Source organism: Rousettus aegyptiacus, unplaced genomic scaffold, assembly GCF_014176215.1.
Source record: "Rousettus aegyptiacus isolate mRouAeg1 unplaced genomic scaffold, mRouAeg1.p scaffold_m13_p_1, whole genome shotgun sequence".
Classification (NCBI taxonomy): Eukaryota; Metazoa; Chordata; class Mammalia; order Chiroptera; family Pteropodidae; genus Rousettus; species Rousettus aegyptiacus.
In genome coordinates, this window is record NW_023416284.1 from 119,503,284 (window position 1) to 119,531,035 (window position 27,752).

At 37.4% G+C, this 27,752-nt stretch overlaps 1 protein-coding gene and 1 pseudogene across 2 annotated transcripts in view; one reads left to right on the forward strand and one right to left on the reverse strand.

The window, feature by feature from the left end:
• KCNQ5 (potassium voltage-gated channel subfamily Q member 5) overlaps window positions 1-27,752 on the forward strand; it is a 447,247-nt gene that overhangs the window by 292,728 nt on the left and 126,767 nt on the right. For both annotated transcript variants that reach the window (XM_036219415.1, XM_036219426.1), the window contains exon 2: window positions 4,514-4,604. In XM_036219415.1, coding sequence (XP_036075308.1) covers window positions 4,514-4,604 — 91 coding nt within the window. The remainder of the gene's footprint in view (window positions 1-4,513; window positions 4,605-27,752) is intronic.
• Window positions 1,239-2,587, reverse strand: LOC107509261 (annotated as a pseudogene).

Below are 27,752 nucleotides of genomic sequence, written 5' to 3' on the forward strand. Positions count from 1 at the left end.
CTTTTCAGCCATCACACCTCCTTCCCAAACTTTACTCCTCAAGCTAATAATTATAAAAGTCAAGGAGCAACTATATTTAGAGCATCCCTCCAGTCTGCCTCTCTATCCCATTCTCATTTTTACCAGCTACTTTAACAACCTAACCTAGATCATCATTACTCTTGTCCCTGCTACCCAACTATTCAAATACATCCCAACACACACTACTGTCAAACTGATTTTCCCAGAGGGCAACTCTACTGACCTAAAGACAGACCCTGCCATACAAGCCTTTCCCCTGATCATGGCCCAGACTCCCATCTCACCCTATGCTACATCAGACTCAATAACTTTTTGTTCCATAAAACAGAGAGCAAATATTTTATCCCATTTAGTTTCTGGCTTATTGCCTTTCTCATCTTGGACCCTCCTTCTGGAATGTATTTCTCCAGAAACTTCCCATATCGAAACCTTACCTTTCCTTCACAGACCATCTCACGCACCGCTCATTTCTTGAAGACTTTCTGATGTGCTTCCACCATTCCCAAATGTGGTAGAGTAGAATTTCTCCACACGTTCAGCCTCGATAACATTTTTCTTGGCTTTACCTGCTACAGCCCTTTAATATGATCCATTATGTTCACCTTGACCACAGCACTTAAAAAATGTTTAATTTCTTAAGAGTAGAGACTGCTTTAATTTATCCTTCGCACAGTGTCTTTTACCGTGAGTACTCAGGACATGTTTTCCATGGAACAGAAAGGATTCCTGTACAGAAAATGAATTTGCAGGAATGACCTGCCTTACACTTTTTACATACTTCCAAAGGATAAGCTGGCTAGCAGGTATTTACTAGTTTTAATTTATCGATTAATTAGTGAATTTTAGTGATGCCATGCTTGCACCTGGTCTTCACCCATCCAGTCTCACGGACTAGAAGAGTGGTCTTTCTCCCCAGTCATTCCAACCATTGCGCAAACTAACTCTTTCTGGGCCTTCAGAGTTGAGTGTGATCAGGACTTTTTCCAGAAAGTCTTTTCCAACCCCAAGTCTGGCTTTATGGGCATGCAATCTATGCAGCCTCATGGAGCTCAACACTTAGAAGGGTGCCACACTAGGTGTCATGTTCTGTTGTCATCATCTTGAACTTCTTAACAATTTTTTTAATATACGACTTTTATTGCATCTTTAAAATATCACTAATAAGTCTGAGGAATCATTCAACATTCTGCCCTTCCTATAGCTGGACAACTTAGACCTTATTCATCAGTCTGCTGACCTGTTCCTTTTACAGAAACATAGATATCATCCAAAATTTTTCTAATATTCTTGTTTTTAACTGATGTAGTTTGTTGAATCAAAGCAGCTGAATTTGATACAAGTTCAATGTCATTCCCTTCAAGAATTAACTCATTTTTCTGGGCTTGAGATACCGAACAAGCAACACCTGACCTCATCTGAACTCTATGGATGTATTTTTTACCCAAGAAATTTTGTATTTCAACAAGAGAACCATTCTCCAGAATAACGATGATAATGGGAAAGTGAGCATACACAGGCCTCATCTTGTAACAGAAGTTCAGGGTAACACCCTTGATCATGCTCTGTACATGACTACAGATAGTGAGAACAGTGGCCAGTTCCTTTCTATTGCTCCACCATTTGTCGACCCAGAGCATCTTCTTTTTCTTTCCAGAGACTGAGTTCAATGTTGATAATTAAAGTCCCTCCCCAGGGTGCTTCTGGCCCTTCACAATAACTGTGTGTCCCTTCAGAGTGATGTCCACATTTTCTGGAAGGTCAACAGTCTACTGAGAATGGTCTTCATCCCCACAGCAGATGCAGCAAAAAACCTTAATAATTTTTTAACAAAGGTGCCTGCATTTCCCACTTTGCACTCAACTCTGCAAACTAAGTATTACCAGTCCTGCCTAACCCTTCTTCTCCTGTGTGCTTCTGTCATCCCCTGTATTTTCCCTATTTTTGCCATCAGCACTCTCTTTAGTACTCTGTATGCCTCTGAAGGCAAAATAAGAAAGGAATTTTGTTTATTCTTATATCCCATCAGTCAGCCTAGTATTATGTATATTACCAATGTTTGCTGATTGGATAAGCGAATGAATAGTTGAAAGAAGGCAGGCAGGAAGGAATGAATGAATGAATGAATGAATGAATATATATGCCCACTTATTACCCCTGTGCAGCCAGAGTATTAGAGGTCTTTGGCCTGCAGTCTTCATACAGGGCCCTATAGCAGTAACAGAATTCTAGTATAGAAACTACTGTTGTCGGAGGGTAAGATCAGCTCAAGGAAGAAAATGGATGAAGTAATGACAGGAAGTGAAAATAGTAAACAAAAAAAGATTAATAAAGAAAGAACCAGCTAAAGGACTCATAATATAGAACTGTTTTGAATACAAACGTAGAGATCATGAAGCTACCGTTAGGATGTTTTTGGAGGAATAAGGTGTCTTCGCTATTAAATAATCCCCTGCTTGCTTTTCCTAATGTTTTCTGTTAAGTCTGGACCCCTGAGAGATATCTAGATAACAGACACTCGCTGTCTTTATCTGATGCCACGTCATCTTCCTAAATACTTGAACTTCATCTTTTCATTAGTAGTCTGCAGATCATATAGGAGCAAATAGAAATCATGGAATTTTATTTCTAGTTTATAATTTCCAGTCTATTAGGGCCAATTTAAACTATAATCTAAAATATCTTGAATCATTATATGCATGAGTCGAAAGTATGATGAGTGATGATTAGCATTGTGAGCTAGGTGTTTTTTTACTGGTGGACTCCATTCCCTTGGAAATTTCCTCTATTTGGAATAACTACTTCCCTCTAAGTTTGAAGAGATAGAGAAGTATACCTGAAAGTCTTGCTGATCCATGAGTGTTACTGCCATTCTCATCTATTCATGCTCATTCAGCAACACTGACAGGTGACGGGTCAGACAGTTCAGAACAGAGAGTGCTTGAACCCTCAGCCTTGGATGAGTTACAAAATGTTCCCAATTCTTAGTTTTCATATCTGTAAAATAGAAATATTGATATTTTTATTCCATAAATAATATGTGAGGATAATGTGGATAATGCACGTGAAAGGGGCTTAGTCCAGTGTCCAGCTTATAGGAAACTTCTGAATCTCAGTAATTGTTAGCATGTGGAACATAAGCAGTTATGAATGTCCACTCTGGTTCTGTGCTGGACTAGATATGTAAAGAAATAAGGAATACATGGTATCAGTTAACAGTTGGAAAACGTTGTCTCGAGAGGGCCAGAGGGTAAATATTTTAGTCTTGTATACCTTATGGGTCTCCGTCACACTGCATTGTAGTATGACATAGACAACACATAAATGAATAGATGTGGTTGTGTGTTAGTAAGACTTTAGTTATAAAAACAAGCACTAGGGGCCAGATTTGTTCCTAAGGCCAAAATTTGCCAATACTGGCTCTAGGCCCATGAAACCTCTAAGTCAAGTATGGCGGAAAAACCTGTATGACTTGTCAAAGAAAACCAAGAGGTGCCAGGGACTAACTCCACTGGCACACTGGAGAACACAGAAACTGATATTTTATGGAAGATTATTGTATGAGCTTCCCAGAAATAAATAAAAGTAAAAAATATGGACTAGAACAAGTAGCCCAGGTGTCGTTGTTTGGAGTTTTATTTATTTGTTTGTTTGTTTGCTTGTTTATTTATTTATTTATTTATTTAATCTTGCATTTCAGGATAAGTAACTTAAACTTTAAAACGGAGACTTCCTTCTTATTAGACATTTCCTTGGTAACTCGGCTCCGTCTCTGGACCTCAAAAGTTCCATATTGCTAGGAATAAAAATGCCTGTGAATTGTCCTGACTTCCATTCCCTATCATGTGTGAACAGAGCCAAGAAGTCCTTTCTCTAGTTGTTTGGATGTAAAGAAATGGAAAGCACATGGATATCAGAGAAAATCATTCCCTTCCTTTTCTACTCTTATTATTTTTCTAAAGAAATGACAAATGAGACTCCTTGAGCAATGTTAGACTCTAAAAGTGAGCCAGTGGGTTAGTAACAACCACTTAGAACATGACGGTTCACCAAAACTGCTGAATGTGAGGCAGATTCTGCTTCTCTGTCAGCAAAGCAGCTGCAGCACATGCTTCCAAGATAGGAAAGCAAGAACGCACTTTCTGAGCCTTTCTTGGGACCCTGCTTGGGAAAGGAGTTTATGGGGAATTTATAGATTCTTAGATGTAGACATTTAAATACAGCATGCCACACACGCACATACACACACACACACACACACACACACACACAAGCACACAATATTTTCACTAATAAAGTTGCAAAAGAGCCTCATTCGCACCATACATCATACTGTATTTTGCTTTTCCAAAAAGCTAGTGTCTTTTAGGACTTTTATGATTTAATCGATGCTAATTCGAATGGATCCAGTGCTTTATTCTTTAAAAAGAAGAAATTAAGTCTGCCATGATAAGACAAGCTTCTCATCAGAATTCTCTTTTTTGTTGTTTTTCAGCTTTCTCCTTGTATTTGGTTGCTTGATTTTGTCAGTATTTTCCACCATCCCTGAACACACGAAATTGGCCTCAAGTTGCCTCTTGATTCTGGTAAGTGAAACATATGAACAAAAATGTATATAAAGTTTATGTAATATAATAACTGTCTATAATATTTATGCAATGCATTTTATCCCACAGAAAGTTCTATCTAGGAAAAGGAGAATTACTGTGAAGTATAAAAGTTTCAAGGATTACTGAAACATTTATTTGACTACCATTTTAATATTTGGTCAATTCTCAATACCTAAAACTACTCAGAATTGCTATTATATAGCAATATCTTGTGCTATAGTTCAACATAAATAGAAGGCAATACTTGGAAGTAGTTTTAACAATGTTAACCTATAATAATAAACAAATAATTATAAGAAAAATCAATGTCCGTGAAGTCTCTCATTATTTGCTAAAAGTTACAAAATAGAGAGCATTTTCCAATAACACAATTTGACAGTAACTAAGTATAATTGGCCAAGAACTATGAGGATACAGCACCTCATTAAAAAAAAAAAAAAAGACTCCTTTATGCTCTTTTCAACCAACAGACTACATTCTAAGTTTTGCTGCTAATACAGTTACCTGGTAAGAAATTCTATATTTTGCTGTCAATCTTCAACTACACAGAATTGCTCAATCCATTTTAAAATGGAAAAGGATCCCAAGATATTTTTTTCTGAACTATTCTGGGCTTTTGAATCTCTTATACTTTCTACTACAACTAAACTATGGCACTGTATACTCAAATCATATCTGATTGAAAGTTTGGTTCATTTACAACAGTTTTGACCCATTCATTTAGCCCAAAAATATCAGACTTGACAGTCTCAGTACTGTCTGAATGAACTCTAAACTGGAACTCACTTGTGCTGTAAAACCCTGGTGAGTAAAAGAGCAAAGGAAGAGAGAGAAATAGCGGATGGGGTAAGGTGGCTGTGCGCCCTAATAAACATTTAACATGAGAAAATTATTCTTACTTTGAAGGTAGAAACTGAAAGATGTCAACTTGTATAACCTGAGCAGAGAGCAACTGCTATCCTAATTTGTTTCCATACAAATTGTGCTCAGCTGTATATCACTCATGTTAAGGTTACTCTTTCAAAACCCAAGACAGAGAGCTGATGGACCAAAGACCACAATAGGGATGTCTTCTGTTTAAAAGATTTCCATTTGGGTCACAGTGGGCTTTTAGCCTCATGCACCCCTTTGATAACAACAAATGACCTGAGCCCAAAGTTTAAGGCACAGCTGACTTTTAGGTTCAGCTACAGAACTACAACCAGGAATTTTAGAGTGGAAACATAGAACTGATTTTTAAACTTGGGAACATGAAAAACTAAATCCACTGCATGACCAATGATAAATACTATGAGTAAACCAAGCATTAGGAATCCCACAAAATGTTAAGTTTAACTTCCCACATCTCCAAAACATAAATTCAGTCATTGCTAATGAGTTTTTAAATTGTCTGAAGGAGCCTGAAGCTGATTAGTATCTTGATTTTTAAAACTTTCTGAGCAGTGAAAAATTGATCAAGTTTAAGTAACCAGGGATAATTTGAGTAAATAAAAATATAGATGTTGTCAGATATCCCTGTCTCTTTTTTTTTTTCGCCCACTTTATTGAGATATAATTGGCACATAACATTGTGCAAGTTTAAAGTGTCTAATGTGATGATTTTCTGTATGTAAATATAGCAAAATGATTACCACAATAAAGTTAGTTAATACTGTATCGCCTCACATAGGTGCCATTTGAGTGTGTTGGGATGGGGGCTGACAACATGTAAGAGCTACTCTTTCAGCAACTTTCAAGTATATAATACAGTACTGTTAACTACAAATACCATGCTGTATATTAGATCCTCAGAATTTATTTGTTTTATAACTGGAAGCTTATACCCTTTGACCACCTTCACCCATTTCCCCCATGTCCCACCAGTGCAACCACCAATCTTCTCTCTGTTCCCATGAGTTGATTTTTTTGTTTTGTTTTTTAAATACCACATTTAGTAAATGAAATCATACAGTATTCGTCTTTGTCTGTCTCACTTATTTCACTTAACATAATGCCCTTAAGGCCCATCCATGTCATCGCACAGGGCAAAATATTCTTATTTTTGTGCCTTTTATATTCCATTGTGTATATATGTACGTATACCACAGTTTTTTATTCATTTATTCATCAATAGACTCAAGTCGTTTCTGTGTCTTGGCTTTCATTGATGGGAGTGTTGTTATCTCTTTGAAATCCTGATTTCCGCAAGACGAAGCTCTCATCATTCTCATCCGGAATTTCACTCCCAGGGCTACTTGGAAACTCTTAACTTACTTGCCTCAGTCACACGTCAAATGGATCCCTATGTTAATTTGCTCTTTTATTCTTTTCAGTGGTATGAATTGGGGTTTTACGCTATACACCAAGTTCCCCTATTTCTCACCAGGAAGCAGTGAAGCACAGACTTAAAAATGTGATTGACCCCATGAGTTCAAATTCCACTTCTACCACTTTTCGGCTGTGTGACTTTGGGAGATCACACTAAAATGTCTTAGTTTTATCATCTCTTAAAAGTAGATAATAATACCCTACTTCATACAGTTGTTGTAAAGATTGGTTAAATTCTAATGCTTAGAACTGGTTCCAACACAGGGAAAACTAACAATTATTATAATCGCATATATAAAAATGTTTTGTAAATTTTTCCATATATTATGGAGGCCTAACAGGGACATGAACACAGGTGAACCGTGGAATATTTGAAAATACTATATTTGAAAAAATATCATTTAGTAAATGAAATCATACAGTATTCTAAAAGAAAGCAAGTATCTTTGCAAGACTTTTCTCACCACAAATATTGTTAATTAGGGCAGCTTTCTGCACAAACGTGTTCATTTAACTAAAATGACTCAGTGGCATTCAGCAAACAGCATGTGTTCACAATAACCACTTATTTTTAGTGACTAATAAAACAGATTTTTATTGTTGTGGTTTTTTGGTAAATGCATCTGATGACAATGCCCAGGGCTTTATAAGTTATTCTCTCAATGGCTGCATCCATGGCATGGTACGCTGGGCATGCTTAACTGCGAATCTGACAAGGGTGCTAGCTCTACCCTCACTGTGGGGATAAAATTTATGAACTCTAGAGCATGATGTGGAGATGTGTGCTCAACCACCAACGACAAGTAAAAGCTAGTGTTAATTTCCTATATTTTGTAAATTCTTCAAAATCAAAAGGGAGCTAGCATTTTTTAAGTAACTGTTATGACTCATTGATTTCTTATTAAAACAAAAACAGAACAAACAAAACATTTGCAATATACATATTACTCTTCACATTTTACTGAATGGTTAACTAAGTTGCAAGATCATACACCATGTATAAGACAGACCCAAGATTCCATCCTGGGCCTGGCTGACTGAAAATCTGGACTGTCTTTAAAGCATTCAGCAACCTCATTCTCTTGCTTCTCAGTCAAGACTGACAGGTCTACAACAGTGTGTTTGCCACCACTCTATAAAGCACTAATGTCTAAGCCTTCTTTTTGATTCCACATATACCAAGTGATGCCTACACCCTTTGACTTGGGATGTTAGTTTCTTTTTTTCATAAAGGGTCCACTTACAAAGTTATCACAAATTGGTATATCAGAATATACCCAGTCAGACAACTTAAAGTTCTTCGTAGCAAAAATTCTAAATACCATTTTGATCTGTGGAATAAATAGTCAAGTGTAAAGTTGTGACTTCTAGGCTCGGCTCATTTTGTTAAGGCTGTTGAAGGGAATGATCCTGTTTCCAGGTTAAAGTACTGTGAAAGTGTGGGGGGTTTATTTGTTTTGATTTCATTAGCCTAAGGTTGTTTACTTAGCATTTCATATCCCACCTTCTTAAGAACAATGCACCTTAGAGTATATTTCCTCTCAATTGGATAACTTCCTGCCTTCCAGATTAATTTTAAAGTATTCATTTTAGGTCTTTAATGTATATTGTTCAAAACATTGAAAATAAGAGACCTCTCCACTTAATAAAAGTGATATATGTCATTTGCAAAGTTTTCACTGAAAGTAGTCATTTCTAAAAGTGCCCACCTAAAATAATAAAAAGGAATGCCATTATTTATTCAGCAAGATAGAGAATGTCTCAGCAACTTTGCGCCTCTATCCTCCTACTGTGTCAGAAAGACTCCGAACCACAAATAGGCTGTACTAAGCATCTGGACAAGTACTCAAACACATGGTCAAATATTTGCCCAAACATCTGGGTGTTTGGCACCTTCTAGATAGAACATATGCATATTTGCTGGTTTTGCTTCATGTAGCAAAGCAAACATGGGTTTGCTATTTCTTTGCACAATGAATCAGTTCCTGAAATGTGTACAAATCCAATTTAAGCAGATCTAATTATATCTTAAATACACTAGTGGAGCTAACTATTTAAAGAAAATCTGTAGTGAATCCTGTAAAGAGAAGAGTCCCCTTAAAAAGCTAATAACAGCTATATAATTAATCGGTGTTATGCATTTGTTTTCTTTTTCTAATGTGAGTGGCCATGGGTTTTTTTTAAATTGCTACATAATTATCCACGATATAACATGGCATTGAAGAATTAGAAAGGTTGTTGCCATTTCTCATCTATCGGTATTAGTGGAGAGGGGAAAAAATCAGTCACAAACACATTTTCCTATCCTTACAAAACAGAAAGATTTGCACATAGAATTGTATGAAATTAGTGCAAAATAAGATTATTTCGTCTTTACATTTAAAGCTTCAGCATTAAATAGTGTAAGAAGAGATAATAGAATATAAGAATAAGAATCTATTTGAGAATATTAAATTTTATGTTTGTATTGGAAGTGACAAAGTCTGAGATATTAGGCATTTGGTATGAGGAATGAGTGATACTTCTTTATGTTTATTGAATCCCTATAATTTATTGCTGAAAGCTCTCAGAATATCCCAATGAACACTGAAAACTGCAATTATTTTCCTTTGCTTGTCTTTCATCAAAGAAATGCAACTAAACTTTAAAATGACTTATGGAGACTAACTACCTTCATCAATTTGCTGAGGACTGAAAAGAAAAAGCAGAAATATTTTAACACCTACACTGAATCTTAACTGAGGGATAATAATATAGTAAGTTACCCTATGAAAAGTATTTCAGATATTAGAGCAAAGAGTTGTTCAAGTTAAGGATAATGAAATGGTGCCTGAGGAAGACCTGGTCTCTATCTACAATTAAGGAAAGAAAGAACTTTCTATATTTCTGATGCTGGCAGAAACCAAGTGGTCTAACCAAGTGGTCCAGACTATATCACAGAATTGCTCTGTACAGTTTTGCTTTTAGACTCGATGAACCCCCAGCAGACTTCTTTAGAACTACCAATGAGCCACACTCCACCAGATCTACACTGATGCTGATCTCCTGTGTCCTTTTGAGCTCCACAAAATATATTCAACTGAGAGAGAAAGAGAGAAGCAAGGCGGTATGATAAATACTCGAGGCTTGTTAGAAAATAACAGAGTCCAAAATGGTTGCCTTTGGAAGGAAGAACATCTCTTCCTACTGTGTTTCCAGGCCTGGATCAAACACCTCAATCTTCCTGGAATAAACTATCTCTTCCCTCTGACTTTCCTCAGCACTGGCTACTTAACATTGTAACTCCTCACTTATTCATCTACTGAACAATATCTACGCAGCACTCAATATGGGCAAGGTATCCTTTGGGGAGCTGACAATATAGCAATGAACAAAACAGGCAAAATCTCTATCCTCATGGAACTTACATTTTGTGGGGAAAACATATAGTAAACAAATTAGAAAATCAATATATTATTACAAATAAAAATAAAACATGTAAAAGGAATAGGTAATGAAGGGTGTTTAAACAGTATGTTTAGAGAAATGCATTGGAAAGGCTAGCCTTATAGCAAAGACTTCAGTGAAGTGAGGCAACAAGCCATGCAGAGATTTGGACAAAGAACATTCCAGGCAGATGGAGCTTCAAGGATAAACGCCCTGGGCAGGAGCATACCTGCTGAGTGAAGAAAGGGCAAGAAGACCAGAACAGCTGAAGGAGAGTAAGCCAGCCAGGAGAGTGGAGAAAAATGAGGCACTGGTTGGACTATAAATTTCTGGACAGTAGGATCCAAAGCTGATTCAGCCACACAGCATTTATTTAATGGTATCTAGTGACAAATTACCAATAAATATTTGACGAAAGAAGATGGACAATTATTTGATTGTACAACATTAATATCAAAATTTTCACAATATCATGGATAGGGGACCAAAATTAAAATAAGATGCAGTACTTAGCTTTAGAATGGACTGGAGTAAGGGAGTCATAAGATTGAAGCCATTTAGAGCCTAAACAAAACAGAGGCAGTGTGAACCGAGGGGAGAGGATGGCCTGGAGCAATAGGATAGGTTAGAGGTTAAATCAGAACTGTAAATTCTGTGTTATTGGTCAGTGCCTCGCAGAAGTCTGGGGAGGGCTTTTCTTCTCAGAACTGAGATAGTCGGCCCTTGCATACTACGTGGCTCCAAACTGCTCACTTCCTGACTCATTTTGGATGCTCTTTGTTCCATCTCTGGTTCTCATTACCTTTGTCTTCTCACTGTCTCTCTGATTTAGATCCGCATCTTGTTCTGACCTCTGTATCTTGGCCCTGGATTTCCCAATTGGTCTCTGATCCTGTGGATTTCCACAAATTTCCAGATATTTCCCCGAATTCTGCCTACCTCTCTAATTTCTCCAGTCCCAGTCCCTTAATTCACTGCAGCTTTAACCCAAATATATATTCAGTGCTTCCTATGTTCCAGCCTCCATGTCGGGGACTAGAGTCCCGAATATGAAAAAGACATTGCCCTGCCCTAGAAGTGTATGGAAAGCACATTCTTGTTTATAGACTTTGACTTGACTGGAAAAATAAAATGCCTTGAGATCGTGAATTTATACAGAATGAATGGTAAAATTGGGAAATTAAAAAGAAATGTCATTACAAAAGAAATGTAATTTGTCATTTTTTAAAAATTCCCGCTTTAAGATATGAGAGAATAGGCCTATCTCAAGTCATCTATTTTTCATGAAAATTACAAATAAGATTATCAAAAATTATTTTCAATACAGGTTACTACTAATCACACCTATATCATGAATAATGGGTTAGTATTATACAAAGCCAAAAGTTGGAAGCAATGGTGTGGGCTCCTCTGTTCTCACGCAGGCATACATCAAGGGTCACAACTAAGGTGAGAAGACACATCATGCTTCTGCAAAATAGATTAGAGAAAAAATTTCCAAGCTGTAAATGACAGCTTGACAAACAACATTACAGGCTGAATTCACTGAAAATGCTGCAGACCTGGCTCCCTCCTGGGCTATGAATCACAATGAGTCCACAGAACATTCCTGAAAAATGGAGAGAAGGAAAGAGACTTTGCGAGTGTGACAGGCCCTCAAGTTTTGGCTTACTGAAGACTAATTACAGGAGATTCAATGCTGCAAAATCCAGCATCATGGGAAAACCGGGAGAGCCCTCCTCACGGAAGAACACTGCAGAACAGACCCCAAACTTCAAGCACCCTCGGGTGAGGCCAGGTGTGGGGAAGTTAAGGGAGCACCACCCTAGGAGTGAAGGAAGGAGAGAGGACTCACTCTGTTTCTCATTCCCTCTCCCCTAACATTCCTGAACATTCTTTTTTAAATCAGGTGAAATCAAGTATCAAATCAATATGAAATGCAACCTTAAAAGAAAGTGAAACTCAAACATAACGGGAGAATGTTATGCAGAAGTGAAGGGGTGTGGTGAGCATCCCTGCCTTCTTGATGTCATGGTAATAATAATGACTGGAGAACTTGTGAGTTGATTATACTTCTACGAATCTGGAAGGTTTTCTATCCCATTTGGCCAACCCATTTCCTTGTCTCCAGCAACCTCCTTTCTGGGTCACTTTTTGAACTGTGGTCCACAGCAGTGGAGGAATGCACACTCAAGGTCACTATAGCCAGGCATTCAATTAGCTGAGGCAAATGAGCTATGTAACCAGGTTGGGAAGCTTGTCTGTTTGTAGAGTCCAGGAAAGAGCAATGCAGGTTGAGGGTCATGGAAAATATCCAGCTGGGTCATTCAGAAGTCCAGATCTCTAAGGACAAGTGCTTCTTTGAGTTACCTCTGCAGACTGAAAGGGTTTTTTTTGTTTTTTGGGTTTTTTTTTTTTTTTTACTTTGAGCTGCTCATTGATTCATTTTTTCACTCATCAAATATTCACTAAACACGTACCAGGTACGCTGTGAGCCAGAGGCATTGCACATATTACACACCACCTGTACACTGAAATACTCATATGGTCCGCATCCAGTCTGTGATGGTTCTCTACAATTGTTTTTCTGACTAAATCAGATGGAGAATTTTGAGTATTGTGCATACGCAGTCACTTCTCATAACCTCACGTTATGCAGAGCATCTCATATGTGATTATAAATAATGATGTTAAGGTAACAGGAAAATTAAAGATTATTTTTCTGAAATAACTGCAACTGAACATAGTGTATCAGCCTAGCAAGCTTGAAGGATTGCAATACTGCCCATTTTCGCCTTTTTTATTTTGGACACTCGTTCTGCCTTGGAAGGGCTTGTAAGGCAATTCTTCCCAGTCTGTGTAAAAGACACAAACATAGGGTGATAGAGGAAAGAGATCTACCTTTAGCATCACTACATTTCGTGCAAAGCTTCCACTTCTCTCTCTACCTGTGACATGTGATATGAGCCCTTGACTTCATAACCTAATAGCCAGTACCCTGTCCGACATCCCTTTCCATCAAGCTGTCTTTACATTGGTGTAATTAAGGCTGGGATTCATGCAGCATTTCCTTGTTAGAATTTCACGTAGCTTTTTTTTTTTTTAGATTATACAAATATAGCCTTTATTTTGTTGACATATCTTTTTAACTCCACTAAAATCTTATTAAGTTTGTTTTTGTGAGATCTCTATTTCCATAGGTTTAGAGTGGTTTGCCCCAACTATTTTCATCATAAGCCTTGTTCTTTTTAGTGAACAATCTTGCCTTAAAACCAGGCTTTTCAAGCAATGCATTTATTGTACCATAGCTGGCAAGTCAGTATGTGGGTACAAGCTTATCTGTTCTGCCTACTTAGAAGCTCATATTATCTGCTTAATAATATGGTCTTTTCAAGCAAAAGACATCAGCAGCACAAAGTTGAGGCGTGTCATCCTTAGGTCAAATAAACAGAAAGGATAAAAACCTGTGTATCAGACAATGGTTTGGCATATTCTTCATCCAAGCTTTTCTACTCTTCCCCTTTATCTGTGTTAAGAAATCTTTAACTTTATAGAGTTATTCATTAAAAGTTCAAATTTTAAAATTTAGCTTAAATTTTAATAAAAGAAACTTTATGCAGTTTAGATAGAAAAATGATGTTAAATGGTACTACAGATAGAATTAAATTTTAAGACTGTTAACAGTTTAGTAAGACTATTTTATTAAAAATAGAAGATAATTTGATTTAATAATTGTAAACTTCATTTTTCACTTTAAGTATTTTGATATCTTTTTGGTATGTGAAAAGCTTGTAACATTTGCATCATTCTATTTTTTCCTGTTTTTAAACTGAAATATAATTCCAAATAATTTTCAGAATTAAGGGATTTAATTCCTTACCTTGCCACATGCAAACTTCTCACGTATCTCTGGTCTTTCCTGTATCTCTAAGCTTCTTTCTACACCAATTTCCCTTAAAATTGCCCACACGGGCATCGTTGCATGTATGTATACCTGTGGTGCACATGTGTGCACCTGTGTACACACACACACACACGCTTACCTGCAGTAACACTGTACACTCCAGCAATACTAAACCATGCATATTTTCCATGCATATCGCCTCTATGCCTTTATAAATGATATTTCTTCTATTTGAAAAGCCAGTTTCTACTAGTTCTTTACACCACCTTGGTAATTCCTATTCATTTTTTAAGTACAGGTCATGTTCCCTTTTTCTGAAAGTTTTCATGACTCTCCGAGAGCTGTGATCTTTCTTTCCTCTGTGCTCTGGGGCCCAGCGCAGCTCAGAGGGAATGGCCGAGAGCACCATTCATGCTGCCTTGTGATTATCGGTATCCAAACATACATTTTATTTCTGTTAGACTGAAAACTACATAAGAATAGGGATTATCGGCTGGTAGTCTTTGTATTTCTCAGTATGTATGTACCACAGCGCCTAACATGTAGGAGATACTAAATAAATATATGAAAATTAAATGATCTGGTCATCCAATCAAAAGATGCCAGCAGTAATTCGCTGGTAACCCTGTTCTGTTGTCTCTATAGCACCTATCACTATTTGATATTTTATTACTTATCTGCTGACTCTTTCATTATTAGCTTCTGTCATCAGAATACAGGCTCCTTAAGAGTGGGCTTTTGTTGTGTTCACTTCCATCCCAAAGCCTAAACAAAACATATTTTCAATGCCTGGAACAAATTTTGCTTTCCTCAACAGCAAGCTTCTTAATAAATTAGTATGTAAGTTCAGTGCCTCCAGGGAGACATTAAAATACTCTGATTTCAATTAAATATTCTCATTTCAGTAGTATGAAATTCCAAAATTGATTTTTCATTAATTTTGGAAGATTTATAAAAGCAAATGTAATTAAGTAGTGAAGAACATAAGTTTCAAAAATCTAAAATAAAATGATCATTTGCTAATTTTGCCTCTTTTTTTCACTCATCTTCATTTTCTACTGAGTTTCATTTACCCTTCTGAATCTGGGATAATCATGTATTTATGTTATTAAAACAAATACTCGGCTAATATCAAAATGGGCTGATCATTAACATTAAAGAATAATAGGATGACATAAGTCATAGCCAACATTACAAATGAATCAGATCATATAACAAGAGATAATTACTGCAATGACCTAGCCAGTTATTCAACACTAATATATTTTAATTAAAAAGTCATTTAGTAATGACTGAGTCGTTCACTAATGATCTCTAGAAGCAAAAGAAATAAGGACTGATGTTTCTAAACAGCTTCCTGTAATAGCATTTAGATCAACTGAGCCTAATAAAACTAAGACGTAGTTATCACTCTCTCCTCAGACCTCATGTAATACATAATCGATGTTTCATTTTTGACACATTTTGCTTTAGATTCTGCATTAAACAAGCATCTCTTTAGTATCTATTATGTTTTAGGCTCTATGCCCTAGTCTCCTCTTTAATCTTATTTGGATTAATTTATCTTTTCCTGTTTTTAATCTAAAGTAAAATTTCAAGTAATTTTCAGAATTAAAAGATCCAATTTCTTACCTTGAGAGAGAGAGAAACAAAAGCGAATGAGAGAAGCAAAAGTAAGTAAAATTAGGGACAATATAATCTATAAATATGATGGTTTAATAGAAACATGTAAAAAAAATAATTGGTCACATTGGAAGTGATTAATTCCCCTCTGAGAGTTGGAGAAGTCTTCCAGAGGTGGAGACATTTGAGGTGGGTCTAAAGTCACACAGGTCTGGGTCAGGCTGGCTAGATCTTAGAGGGGTCAGGTAGACAACAGCAGAAGCTCTGAGGAAGGTTGGGGGCAAACTGAGAAGAATCTAGTTTTCTAAATAAAGCCATTTGGATGTTAAGCTGTTAAGCGATAGAAATCAAAAGGACATCTTTAATTAGAACAATGACCTGATCAAACATGATTGTGAGAAACATAATTCAGACTGCTCCGTAGAGTATAACTGGACTGGAGAAGGTGCAGTGAAGGGCAGGAAATAATGGAGGCCGTTTCATTACCCTGAGCCACATAATGAGCATCTGCACTAAAACAGAAGCAGAAGGGAAGAAGAGAAAAGGCTGAATCCAGGCAACATTTCTTAGGCTGAGCCAACAAGGGATGGTGTTTGAGGTGAGAGGCTGGGGGTGAAGAGGCCTGTGTGTCTGCCTTGGAGCTGTGTTCACAGTGACACCATGGCCCAAAACTGAGAATGCAGAGCATTCAACAGGTTCAGAGGAAAAATAAGCTGGTTTTTTAATATATTACATTTCACTCACTTGAGGATCATCAGGAAGTAATGGAAATATTTATCTATGGTCCAAGAGATATGGGAGTCTGGATTTAGAAATCATGGGTATGTAGGGGAAACAAAGGAACCCTGAGAGGTGGAGAGTGAGAAAATTGTACAAGGAAATAGTAGCTGCCATTATGATGAATGAACCACTCTGAGAACAGACCCAATATTATTAACACTCTTCCTTATGTCATGTCCCTAGAAACTCTAATGCCAAGCACTCCTTCTGTTAAAATTTACACTTGAGGCGTTTTATTAGGTGACTTTCTAGGTCATGTCTTACTAATCGTTTCATCTTCAACCCTGGCATTTAAATGGTTGGAGTATTAGTTTACCACGGTCTTCATCTAAAGTCTGTAGCTCCTGGATGATAGATACAAAATTGTGGATGGAGCGTTCTTCCTTCGAAGGAGCTATGGATCAACATTGCACTGAGGATCCAGTGAAGTTAATTAATCTTTAAAAAGTAAAATTCTTAAAAAGGGCTTACTGAGAATTGTCCTTTAACCTAAATTTAGGATAAAAATTCGTGAAGCTTTAGGGTGATTGCAATCTCTTGCTTCAGCCCATTTTCCCACGGAACAGAGAAGTGGAATTCTCAAAAAAATGGAGCATCTTGGCAGGTTTGATTCCTTTCCTCAACATAAATATCCAAAGTTATGTGGGATCTTTGCTTTGCAAGAATCCAACATCTTTCCCAAATAACAGTCTTCCTTCCAACTATCATCAAATAAATCAAAATCATCCCTAACATATTATAAGTAATGTTCTGTGCCCTTGAGAACCACTCACCTAAGCTGTTGTGAATCATAAAAAGTCAGCCCTTTTAGCATGACGTAAATAATCCTGGTCAAAAACCTGAGCAGCATATACCAATTTAAGAGTTCGATCACTGGCACAAGCACCTGCATCATTAGGACAGAGATTCCAAAGGAAAATGATTATTTAAAAAACTTTAGCTTTCTTACATATGTTCACTTCCCTTGATATGTCATCAAATGATAGCTGGGAAATTTTTAAAATTCAAAGTTTGAGATTTTCAGAAGATGAGAACAGGAACACTGAAGAGAAGAATTAATTGGTTGGGAAAATCTCCAAGAAAAATCTATCTGAGATGAAGGATTACTGTTTCTTTTGACTCAGTAATATTCAGAAATATTGAGGGATGAAGTAAAATCTCAACATGATTTGACCATAGCCAGAGCCAGAATTCATTCTTATGTTTCTGCCGATGACAACTTTTTAAAATAATAAGATGGAAATTTCTAACCACTATGGTGACTGGCTACTTTTTACAAGACTGACATTTCAGATGAACAACATTATTTAAGTAGGGGTTTTTTTGCAACAGACAAAAAAAAATATCACCAAAGCAAATAACCACACTCAACTTCTCTGAATAAGATCCCAGCCTGACTACACTAAGATGCAAAGAGCATGCTACATGCTCAATGGCCATCCACCACCCTCCTCGGCACTGTTCAGCTCTGCTTAAAAGTCCTCCTGACATACAAAGACTTCAACATTTAAGTAATAGTATCAATTATAAACCACATTTTTTTTAATTTAAATTTTTTTTTCAATTACAGTTGACATACAGTATTATATTTCTTTCAGGAGCACGACACAGTGATTAGGCATTTGTACAACATATGAGGTGATCACCCCAATATGTCTAACACCCATCTGACACCATACATAGTTATTAGATTCCCTATGCTGTGCTTTACATCCCTATGACTGTTTTTATAACTGACTATTTGTACTTCTAAATCCCTTTCACCTTTTTACCCATTCCCTTAATCCCCCTCCTATCTGGCACCATCAACTTGTTCTCTGTACCTATTAGTTTATTTCTGTTTTGTTTGTTCATTTATTTCATTTTTCATATTCTACATATAAGTGAAATTATATGATATATGCCTTTCTCTGTCCGACTTATTTCACTTAACATAATACCTTCTAGGACCATCCATGTTATTGCAGATGGCCAGATTTCATTCTTGTTTATGGCTGAGTAATATTTCATTGTGTATGTGTGTGTGAGTGTGTGTGTGTGTGTGTGTGTGTATCTCCCGTATTCATTTACCTATCAATGGATATGTAGGTTGCTTCCATATCTTGGCTATCGTAAATAATGCTGCAAGGAACATAGGGTGCAAATATCTTTTCAAATTACTGATTTGGAGTTCTTCAGATTAACACCCAAAAGTAGAATTTCTGGATCATCCATGAGTTTTTTTTTTTTAGCATCTTGAACAATCGAGATTTGGTTGAGAAGCCAAGAAAGATAGTACTATTTTTTCCCAAATTTCTTTAATAAAATTCTCACTTTATAGGCACTCCTTTATATGCAGCCCTACAGTCTGAAAATAAGAAAAGTTTGAAGTCTCTTTTCTCTAACTTTGGCTTAGCGGTTAGCAAAGTGAAGAGTGATATGATTCTATCTTCATACTATCCTAAAGACTTCTGAGCCAGATACTTATAAAATTTGAAGAAAAAGATGGCAATTTTACCAAAATGATTACAACATAATTGATGCTTTAGATCCCCAGCAAGAAGAATTTAAGTAAGTGTTGTAGCGTTTTATACCCTACAAACTTACAAATAAAAGCATTTTGAGTGTTCTGAATTTCCCTTGAATTTATCTTGGAAAATAAAGATCAATATAAGATTATTCTTTGTGTAGCTACTATGTTTTCTTTCCTTTATTGCCAACATGATAATGAATCTAACATTATTTCTCATCTTCTTAGAGCCACTCTTGGAAGCTTGTCAGTTCAGGGCCACACTGATGACTAGGAATGAGTAACAGTGGGTTGGCACTTGGCAGTGAGCAGAATAGCACCACTTGAAAGTTCTAATGATTATGGGAAATCACCAAGTGAGAGTATGATATAATATATTTACAGCTTTAAGCTTTTAGCACATGTCAGAGAAAGTCTAGTTCTTAGCTTAGATTCTCATTCTCGTCCTCTTGCCTAAAGTACAAATACATACGGGTCCTTCCCCAGTTTCCATGCTCTGCTTCTTGGATAGTCTGTGGGTGCCCAATTCCTCTCAGAGAGAGCTCCTAGCTTTACCAAAACCTGGTGAGTGAATAGAGCGGCTATGGGGAAGAGACACAGAATGCAAGCTGGTTTTTTCTGAGGCCTTCCTTTGTCCTGAAGCACATTCCTCATTTTTATCAGAGTAATAGCCAAAGTTCTTACCACGAACTAAAAGATTCTACAGTCTGATCCTCCATTCCTATCTGTCCTCACCTCCTACTCCTCTCCCTTCACTTGACCTACTTCCGCTATCCTATGTCCTTGTTCCTCATCCATACTGATCCCTCTGCCTCAGTGCTTTTTTCATCAGAAGTCTGTTTGGCTCATTCCCTTAACAATTTCCAGTCTGTTCAGAAAGACCTACTCCAACTCTCTTGTTTGAGGCTGGACATCTGCCAGCTCTCTTCAACACCTTTACCCTCCTATTATCACTCTTCATAACACTTACTTCTAATGTTCTATAAAATGTATGTATTAGGTTTATTATATGCACCCTCTCTAGAAGCATCAAGGAGGCAGGGATTTTTGACTCCTTGCTCACTTCCATATCTCCAGAATCTAGATGAGTACCTGGCACATAGTAAGCACTCAACAAATATTGAATGAGTGGATTCACTTTATTTAGCAGTTACGAAAGTGGTTCCTATGTATCAGGAACTGTTCTAAGCACTGTGAAAATATTGTCATTTAAACTGTGGTAACAACCCTATAAAAAAGGAGTTTTTATCCCCATTTTACAGAAAGAAAACTGAGGTGCAGTAAGTTTAAATGAAATTGCCCAAAGTCACACAGCTGGTAAATGGCAGAGCTCCTTGGTGCTCCTAATCCTTGCTCTCTGCTAAATGAATGAATGAAACATGGTAGAATCTCCATTTTCTGCACTTGGACCTATGCTTCTTACTATAACTGAATTAATGATCCTAGTGTTTGATAGTGACCTACTCAAGTCACTGTGCTGGCCTTCTGCTTCCCTAGAAGGGGAACTTATAGTTTATTGGGTTTCCAGGGGCTGGTAACAGAGGAGGGAGGGAGGGAGGGAAGGAAAGGGAGAGGGAGGGGGGAGCAAGTAGGCGTATGTACTGGGGCAGATCACAAAAGAGGTACAAAAAGGATCAGAACAAAACCAGCAAATTCAGAACAAGGGACTGGTGAAAACAGGGCTGTGGAAACAGGTCACAAACCTGTTGGATCAACTGGAGATGCTTCCTTTTGATCTACCTTACCATGCTTCTACTGGGCTGGGGACTGCTTCCGGTGATCACAGGGCCCTAGAGCTACCTGTGGGACAGACTGACACATATTTACATATTTGATTTATGCAGCTAACTATAGCTTTTTGGAGTGATTATCTCAATGTTTGGAAAACATTTAGGATGATTGAAAGGGGGTAATTAGAATTTGAGAGGAGGCATATTTCTTACCAATTTTCCATTGAGTCAATACTTAGGGAATTTCTGCTACAAACTGTTGCCAAATAAAGATCCTGCTGGGTTTTCTTTAATTAATGAGATGGCTTGGTTGTAATTATTCCATTAATTGTTTAAATGCAAATAAGTGCTATTAAAGATCTTGAAAATTCTTTCCTTTTAAATATATTAAATCTTCCATGTTGTCCTCTCATTTCTGTTCTTAATTTGCCTAGTAAATCTTCTTTTAATCAATGATACCAAAATAAGTGTTACCCAAACTAGTGGAATTATCACAATTTCTAAATTGATGGAGTCTAAATGGAACTAATGAATTGTATTTGTGCTCTTGAAGAAGATAAGATTCCACAGAGTCTGCATTTACTATGTAAACAGGCAGAGTAAAAAATAATGAAAGAAGTTGTGAAAATGGGAACTTTCAACAGTATAAACAATTTATGCTCTCTGATAAGATACTAATTTTGGATATATAAAGCTAGTCTTTGAAAAAGTATACCTCAATGACTCTTAGATACTCTATTATTGGAAAAGTGAAATCCTTGCTTTAATACAATTCTATTTCCTGCCTGTCTGGATATGGGGCAGGGAGTTTGGGGGCAGCAGAGATATTCAGCCATAATGAGAGGCAGTGATGGACGCAGCTAAGCAGTCAGGCTACCTTGATGTAAACCTGACAGCCTTTCCTCTTTAAAACCTTGGCAGACAGTTCTGAAAGATAAATAAGGATCAAAAAGGGGAATGCAGACGAGAGAGGAGAGAGCTATTCCCTTTTCAGTAAAGGAATTTCCCTGGGCCCTCTTTGCTTCACCAGGAGAATCGACCTCTGTAGGTGTCTTGTTCCTTTTCCCTCTTGCCTAAAGCATCCCTCCCCCAACTTCAATCTGAGTAAATTTACTTTCAGCACACCTCGTTCCAAGACTTCTTTTCTCTAGGTTCTACAAAAGGTCAACTTGACACTGCTATATCACTTTACATCTATTCAGGCATTCCATGCTGCTTTCGGAAATGGTAAGAAGTGCACCTTCTCCAATGCATTCATTACTAGGGCAGAGCCTTACTTCTGAATAGACAGTTTATTTTCCTCAGAGCTTATTTTTTGTTAATGTCCTATAAAGTCAATATATGGGTCTATGGGTCTCTATTTCCACAGCTTTGGCACTAATTGCATACAGGTTGCTTTATTAGTTAAAATTGCAAATCAATCTTCTCGTATATCGTTATATTACTACCGTGGTCTCCAAATCATGTGTCGTGTTGCCAGGTAGGAATAAGTCTACAACCAAATAAAAGAGCAGGAGAGCCGAGCAGTGTTTCAAATTACTGTGATAGATCAGTTCCCTCCTACATTAGATGATTTTCCAAATCAGTCCATCACTGCTCAGAGGTCGTTTGGCAGGTGTGCATAATGGGTGACAGACAAGCAGGCAGTGGTGTATTAATTAAGATGTGCTGATGATGTGAGCCCAGGTGTTTGGCAGAAATAACATTCCAAATACTATTATGGGCAAATAAGACTCATGCCTTATATACAGTAGGAGCCATTTCTGTCTGAATTAAAGGCTAGGTATACCAAGAGAAAACATTTTCTCTCCAACATGGAGACTTCATAAAAACAAATTGGGGCAAGGACATGGCTTGGTAAATAACATAACAGAGAAGTTGATTGTGAGAGAGACAAGGGGCCCTCCCAATACTCCTCAGATTCAGCTGCCAGGATAATTCGCCATTAAATCAAATCAATAAATATTTGCCATATGCTATGTCTTATACTTAAGGATCGTAAAAATTGGTGTTCTAAAACACTTGGAAATTTCCCAAGTAGCTTTCTTGTTTTTATTTCTATCTCAGTTTTTCTTAACCCAGTAGGCATAGAAGACATATTCCTTTTTAATCTATTGCTTAATGGTTCAAATGAACAACACCAGAGGAGTTCATTAAATTAATTCAAGGTTATCTATGAACAGGCCCTTCATCTTATTCAGTTTGAGAGAATGCTTGATTTATAACATGACCCATCTTGAATGATTTTGATAGATAACCAGAAACAATTAGTGACCTAAATAAATATTGCAGAATCATGACAGATTTCATAAAGGGTCCAATGCAAAGATTCACATGGCTAATAAATTGAAACTATTAAGATAAATGATCTTGCATATATTGATTTTTCTTTGTGATCTGACTGTTCAAAAGGGCAGAAATCTTCAAATTTTCCTTCAATTTAGAAAATATTATTAATGAATTATTGTTACAATGCCATTGTTTAACATACTTTGAGGATAGTTAACGTTTCATGTTTATCAGAGATTGTACCAAGGGCTGATGTACACTTCTGTTTGTGACAGTATGTTCTGTTAATAGGATCTCCTGTGGATTTTCATTCTTAGATTTTTGTCTCTCCTTTTTTTCTGTGTGAGCCTAGATGACTGAGTCCCAACATCAGTTCTAAAAGGTTTTGTGCAAGTTCACATACAAGTAAGTGATACAAGTACATGTGCAAGTGTGTGCACAAGTATCATGGGTAGGAGAGGAGAAAGCCATGATTGTTTAGAATAAAAATGGTTCCCGTTCTGCCAGGAGGTCTAGAAGGAAAGTGGGTCGGATGACCCAAGAAAGCATGGGATTTCTCTTAGTAACATATGGAGGTCTGCAATGCAGTCTGTAGTTTGTGGGCATGGCAAGATAGTACCTGATATCTTCTGGACTCTGCCATCACCAGGAGCATTTCCTCCTCCAAAAGCCACGGTCCCAAAGGTTTCTTTTTATTCCAAGTTATGCCCACAGTTTTCACATTCTACCAACAGAGGGAATGTCTTCCCCACTGGACAGCTCAACGGTTTAGGTCCTCGAGGTGCCATTCTTCCATCCACACAGCCTCTGCCGTCCTCATTATTGAGTAAATAAAACACTGGCTGCTTCTGCTCCACCTTCTGCAGTCATTTTGGCTCCACCCTGAAATTTCCTCCAAAAATCAAAACTTTGGATATTCTGCCTAAAATGTTTCGAACAAAGGGAATAAACTGTCCCTCACTTTCTTTTTCTTCCCTACCTCGTCTTATGAACTTTTCTTAACCAGTGGTGAAAAATTCTGTTGTTTTAGTAAGATAGATATGATCAGATGACTCCAAATGCAAACATGATAGTTCAGTGCTATAAATCATAGGAGTGAATTTGGGTAATTACTGTTACTGTCCCATAGCTTAGATTAATCAAACTAAGACACTGACACCAAGACATCTTGTGATGAGAAGCCACTCACTCTCCAATTGCAACTAGTGTCAATAAGAGTGAATAGGTAAGTTAGAAACAAATTCTAAGCCAACTAACATATTCCAATATCTCTCCTAGCTGGTTCTTTCTTAGAATTTTGATCTTAATGGGTAGATAAAGCAATACGGTAATCGGTTTTTGTGGAACCTAAAGTTATAAACTGAAAAAAACGTCAACAAACATTTCAGGCCCGCCTGGGTACAACTGAGTTACAACAGTGGGTGAGAGGTTCCTCAAGGAGCCGCTATTCAGACAGCACCTATTGCACATGATTTCCCAGTGTGTGTGTGTCTTATCCTCCTGAAATAAATTATAAACTCCTCAAGAGTGGTAGACACTTTGCTCATCTTTACATCCTTCGTGGTATTCAGTATACAATTGTAAAGTGAATTCATGAAAAGTAGAACACCTATAAATGAAGTAAATGTTGCAAAGTAGTTCATTATAACTAAACAATGCAAATACCCTAAAAGAGGGAAGGGATTGGCTTTCTGGAAGCCAAAGGATCTCTCAGTACAAGAGAAATTTCTTTGATCCAAGCAAGGGTAGCTATAAGAGACATAACTGCCAGGTAAGAAAAGTAAAAAGTTATGAAAGTTCTTCAAGAGCACGCCCAGTCCTGACCTGACTTCGGCCTCTCAGTAGCACAGAAGCCATCTGTCTTAGTTGGCTTAGGCTGTTATACCAAATACTGCCGCCTGGGGCGCTTAAACAACCAATGTTTATTTCTCACAGCTCTGGAGGCAAGAAGTTCAAGATCAAGCTTCCAGCCCATGAGGTTCCCCAGTGAGGTACCTCTTTCTGGCTTGCAGATGACTCCATTTTCACTGTGTCCCCACATTGTGTAGAGAGAGTACATGTGCATGCTCTGGGCTCTCTTCCTCTTCTTATAAGGGCACTAACCCCATCGCAGGGGACCTACCCTCATGACCTCATCTAAACCCAATTACCTCCCAAAGGCCCTCCTCCAAACACCATCACATTACGGGTTAGAATTTCGACATGAAGAGAAGCAGACATTCAGTTCATTACATTATCCCAACTCTTGTCACAGGTATCCATCTTAACCTACAAGAGAAATAGCCCCAACAGAAGATAAGTTTTGCTTTATAGTCAACTTAGCTGGTGTGTACCAATGTCTCTTGATTGAAATGCATTATTTATATGTTTTAAGAAATTTCACTTAAATTGTTATAAGTAAGAAAAAATAGTGCCCTTGAATATTTTTTAATAAAATGGCCTAATTTTATTTCTGATAGCAATGTTAATTTTAAATTATTTCTCTTTTTTTTTTTTTTTTTTTTTTTTTTTTTTTTTTTTTTTTTGGAAAGGGGGCAAGCTCATACTGTTCTTTAGAGAAAAAAAAGTGTGTAGAATAATGAGAAATTGACAAATTGGCAACTCGAATCCAGTGAAAACTTGGTTTGATTTTAATCATTTTGGATACTTTCTTACTTTTCCTGTTTTGATCTGATTCAGGGCTTTCAGCTTCAATTCCAAGTTGAATTAGTTCATTTGTGATTATTTGGCAAAATCAGAGCAGACCGATTGTCTGGGTTCAGTTCAAGGTGCAGCAAACTGTTTTCAATTTTTCCACCTTAGCATTCATGATTGAGAGGTTTAGTTTTATTCCCTGCTATATACACATGTGGCTGCACGTGGACACACCCATACTAAACTTCAAACCCATTAACGTCTAATTTTGTTTGGGGTCGGGGAGGGTGGACAACCAAAGAGAACTCATTGAGTCTGCTTGTCTGCTTTCTGTTCCTAATGGAGGAAAGATAATGCGAGGAACCTCTGCGTGCACTGCCAAGTTGAGCTCCTCAGCAGAGAGTGCCACTGTGGCTCTGTCCCATGCAGAGATGCCCCCATGGCAGGTGGAAGGAAGGCCTAAGCCCTGCTCTGCCCTGATATAGGATGTGACTTCAGGAACACAGAATGTGAACACAGAAAGGATCACTCGAACGATTGTCTCATACCAGATGGGCATTACCGCACTTAACAACAGCCAATCCGTGCCTAAGTGTCCAAAATCACTGCAGGAGGGCAGAAATCTTCATCACGGCATCTCACCTGGCAACCGGGATGCACAGGACCACTCCTCTGTTCCCAATTCTTGTAGTGCTGCTCTTCTCCCACATCCTGCCCTTGGCCAATATGCTTTCAATCTGTGGCCTCAACACCTGATAAAAACTCTGCCCTTGATCTTTCTTTGGTAACAAATTGAAATTCAGTCATTTGGAATAGGACATTTTCTTTGTGTATGCATGGCGAGAGGTGGCGGGGGGGACATTTTCCATCTACTCCCTTCCCTATGCCCCTCTGAAGAACCTCTGGGATAAATGAACAATGTCATATAAATGTGGTTAAATGAATCACTTTTCAGGGGGAGATTTACATTTTAACTGACATGAATAACTTTAAGAGATAAATTATTCTCAGAGAAATTTCAGGAATTGAACAACAAAAAACAGAAGGACCTCAGGAGGCACTGGGTTTGCCTGGTGCTCCTGAAATGAATTTCTTTTTCTGTATCTTCCTAAGCCTTCCAGCCAGTGAGTCCAGCCCAAGTTACACCGGCTTTCAAAACAATCTCAATCACTATTTCCCAAGGCAGAAACAACAGATGGCCCTTCACACCTTGTTCTGGTCTCTCCATCCTCACCCCACTCTCACTTCTCTGTCCCCCTTCTCTACATGTCCCTACTCAATGTCTGCTAAGCAACTTAGTAAAATTATTTCATAGTCTTACTACCACTTCCCATGCAAACATAATTCTGAAGGTATTGCTATGTCAACTCTTGGTCAAATCAGTCCCTTTGATAAAAATACTTATTCCTTTAAATTCTCTTCTGATATACTAATAGTTAATATACCATCCTAAAAGGTAAGGAGAAATGTGAAATTAAGCTAAATTAGTGATGGCATCTAATAGCCTCTAAATAATGGGTAACAGGCATGGTTTTAGGGTCTTTTCCTGTTCTTCAAAGAGAAAAATCCATAAGATGGTTTTCTTTCATATATTTACTTCTGCTTTCTGATTTAAGTGTGGAGTCATCTCTAGATGTTAATTTCATTTCCTTAATATGTTTTATACTAATAGAATTTTTCAAATTACAAAGAATTATAACTGCAACCCTTCTGACTGATGCCTTGCTTGGCAATTTACGACTCAGTTTACGTCACAAATCCTTTCCCTGCAGAGATTATGTGAGGAGGCATGCTGGCCTACTAGCCCTGTTACTTTAAGTATACACACACACACAAAAGGGCAAAAATAGCTGGAGATTGATTATGTTGATTTTCTGAAGAAAGGCAATAGTTCCAATTTTGTATGTCTAATTAGCCACAGC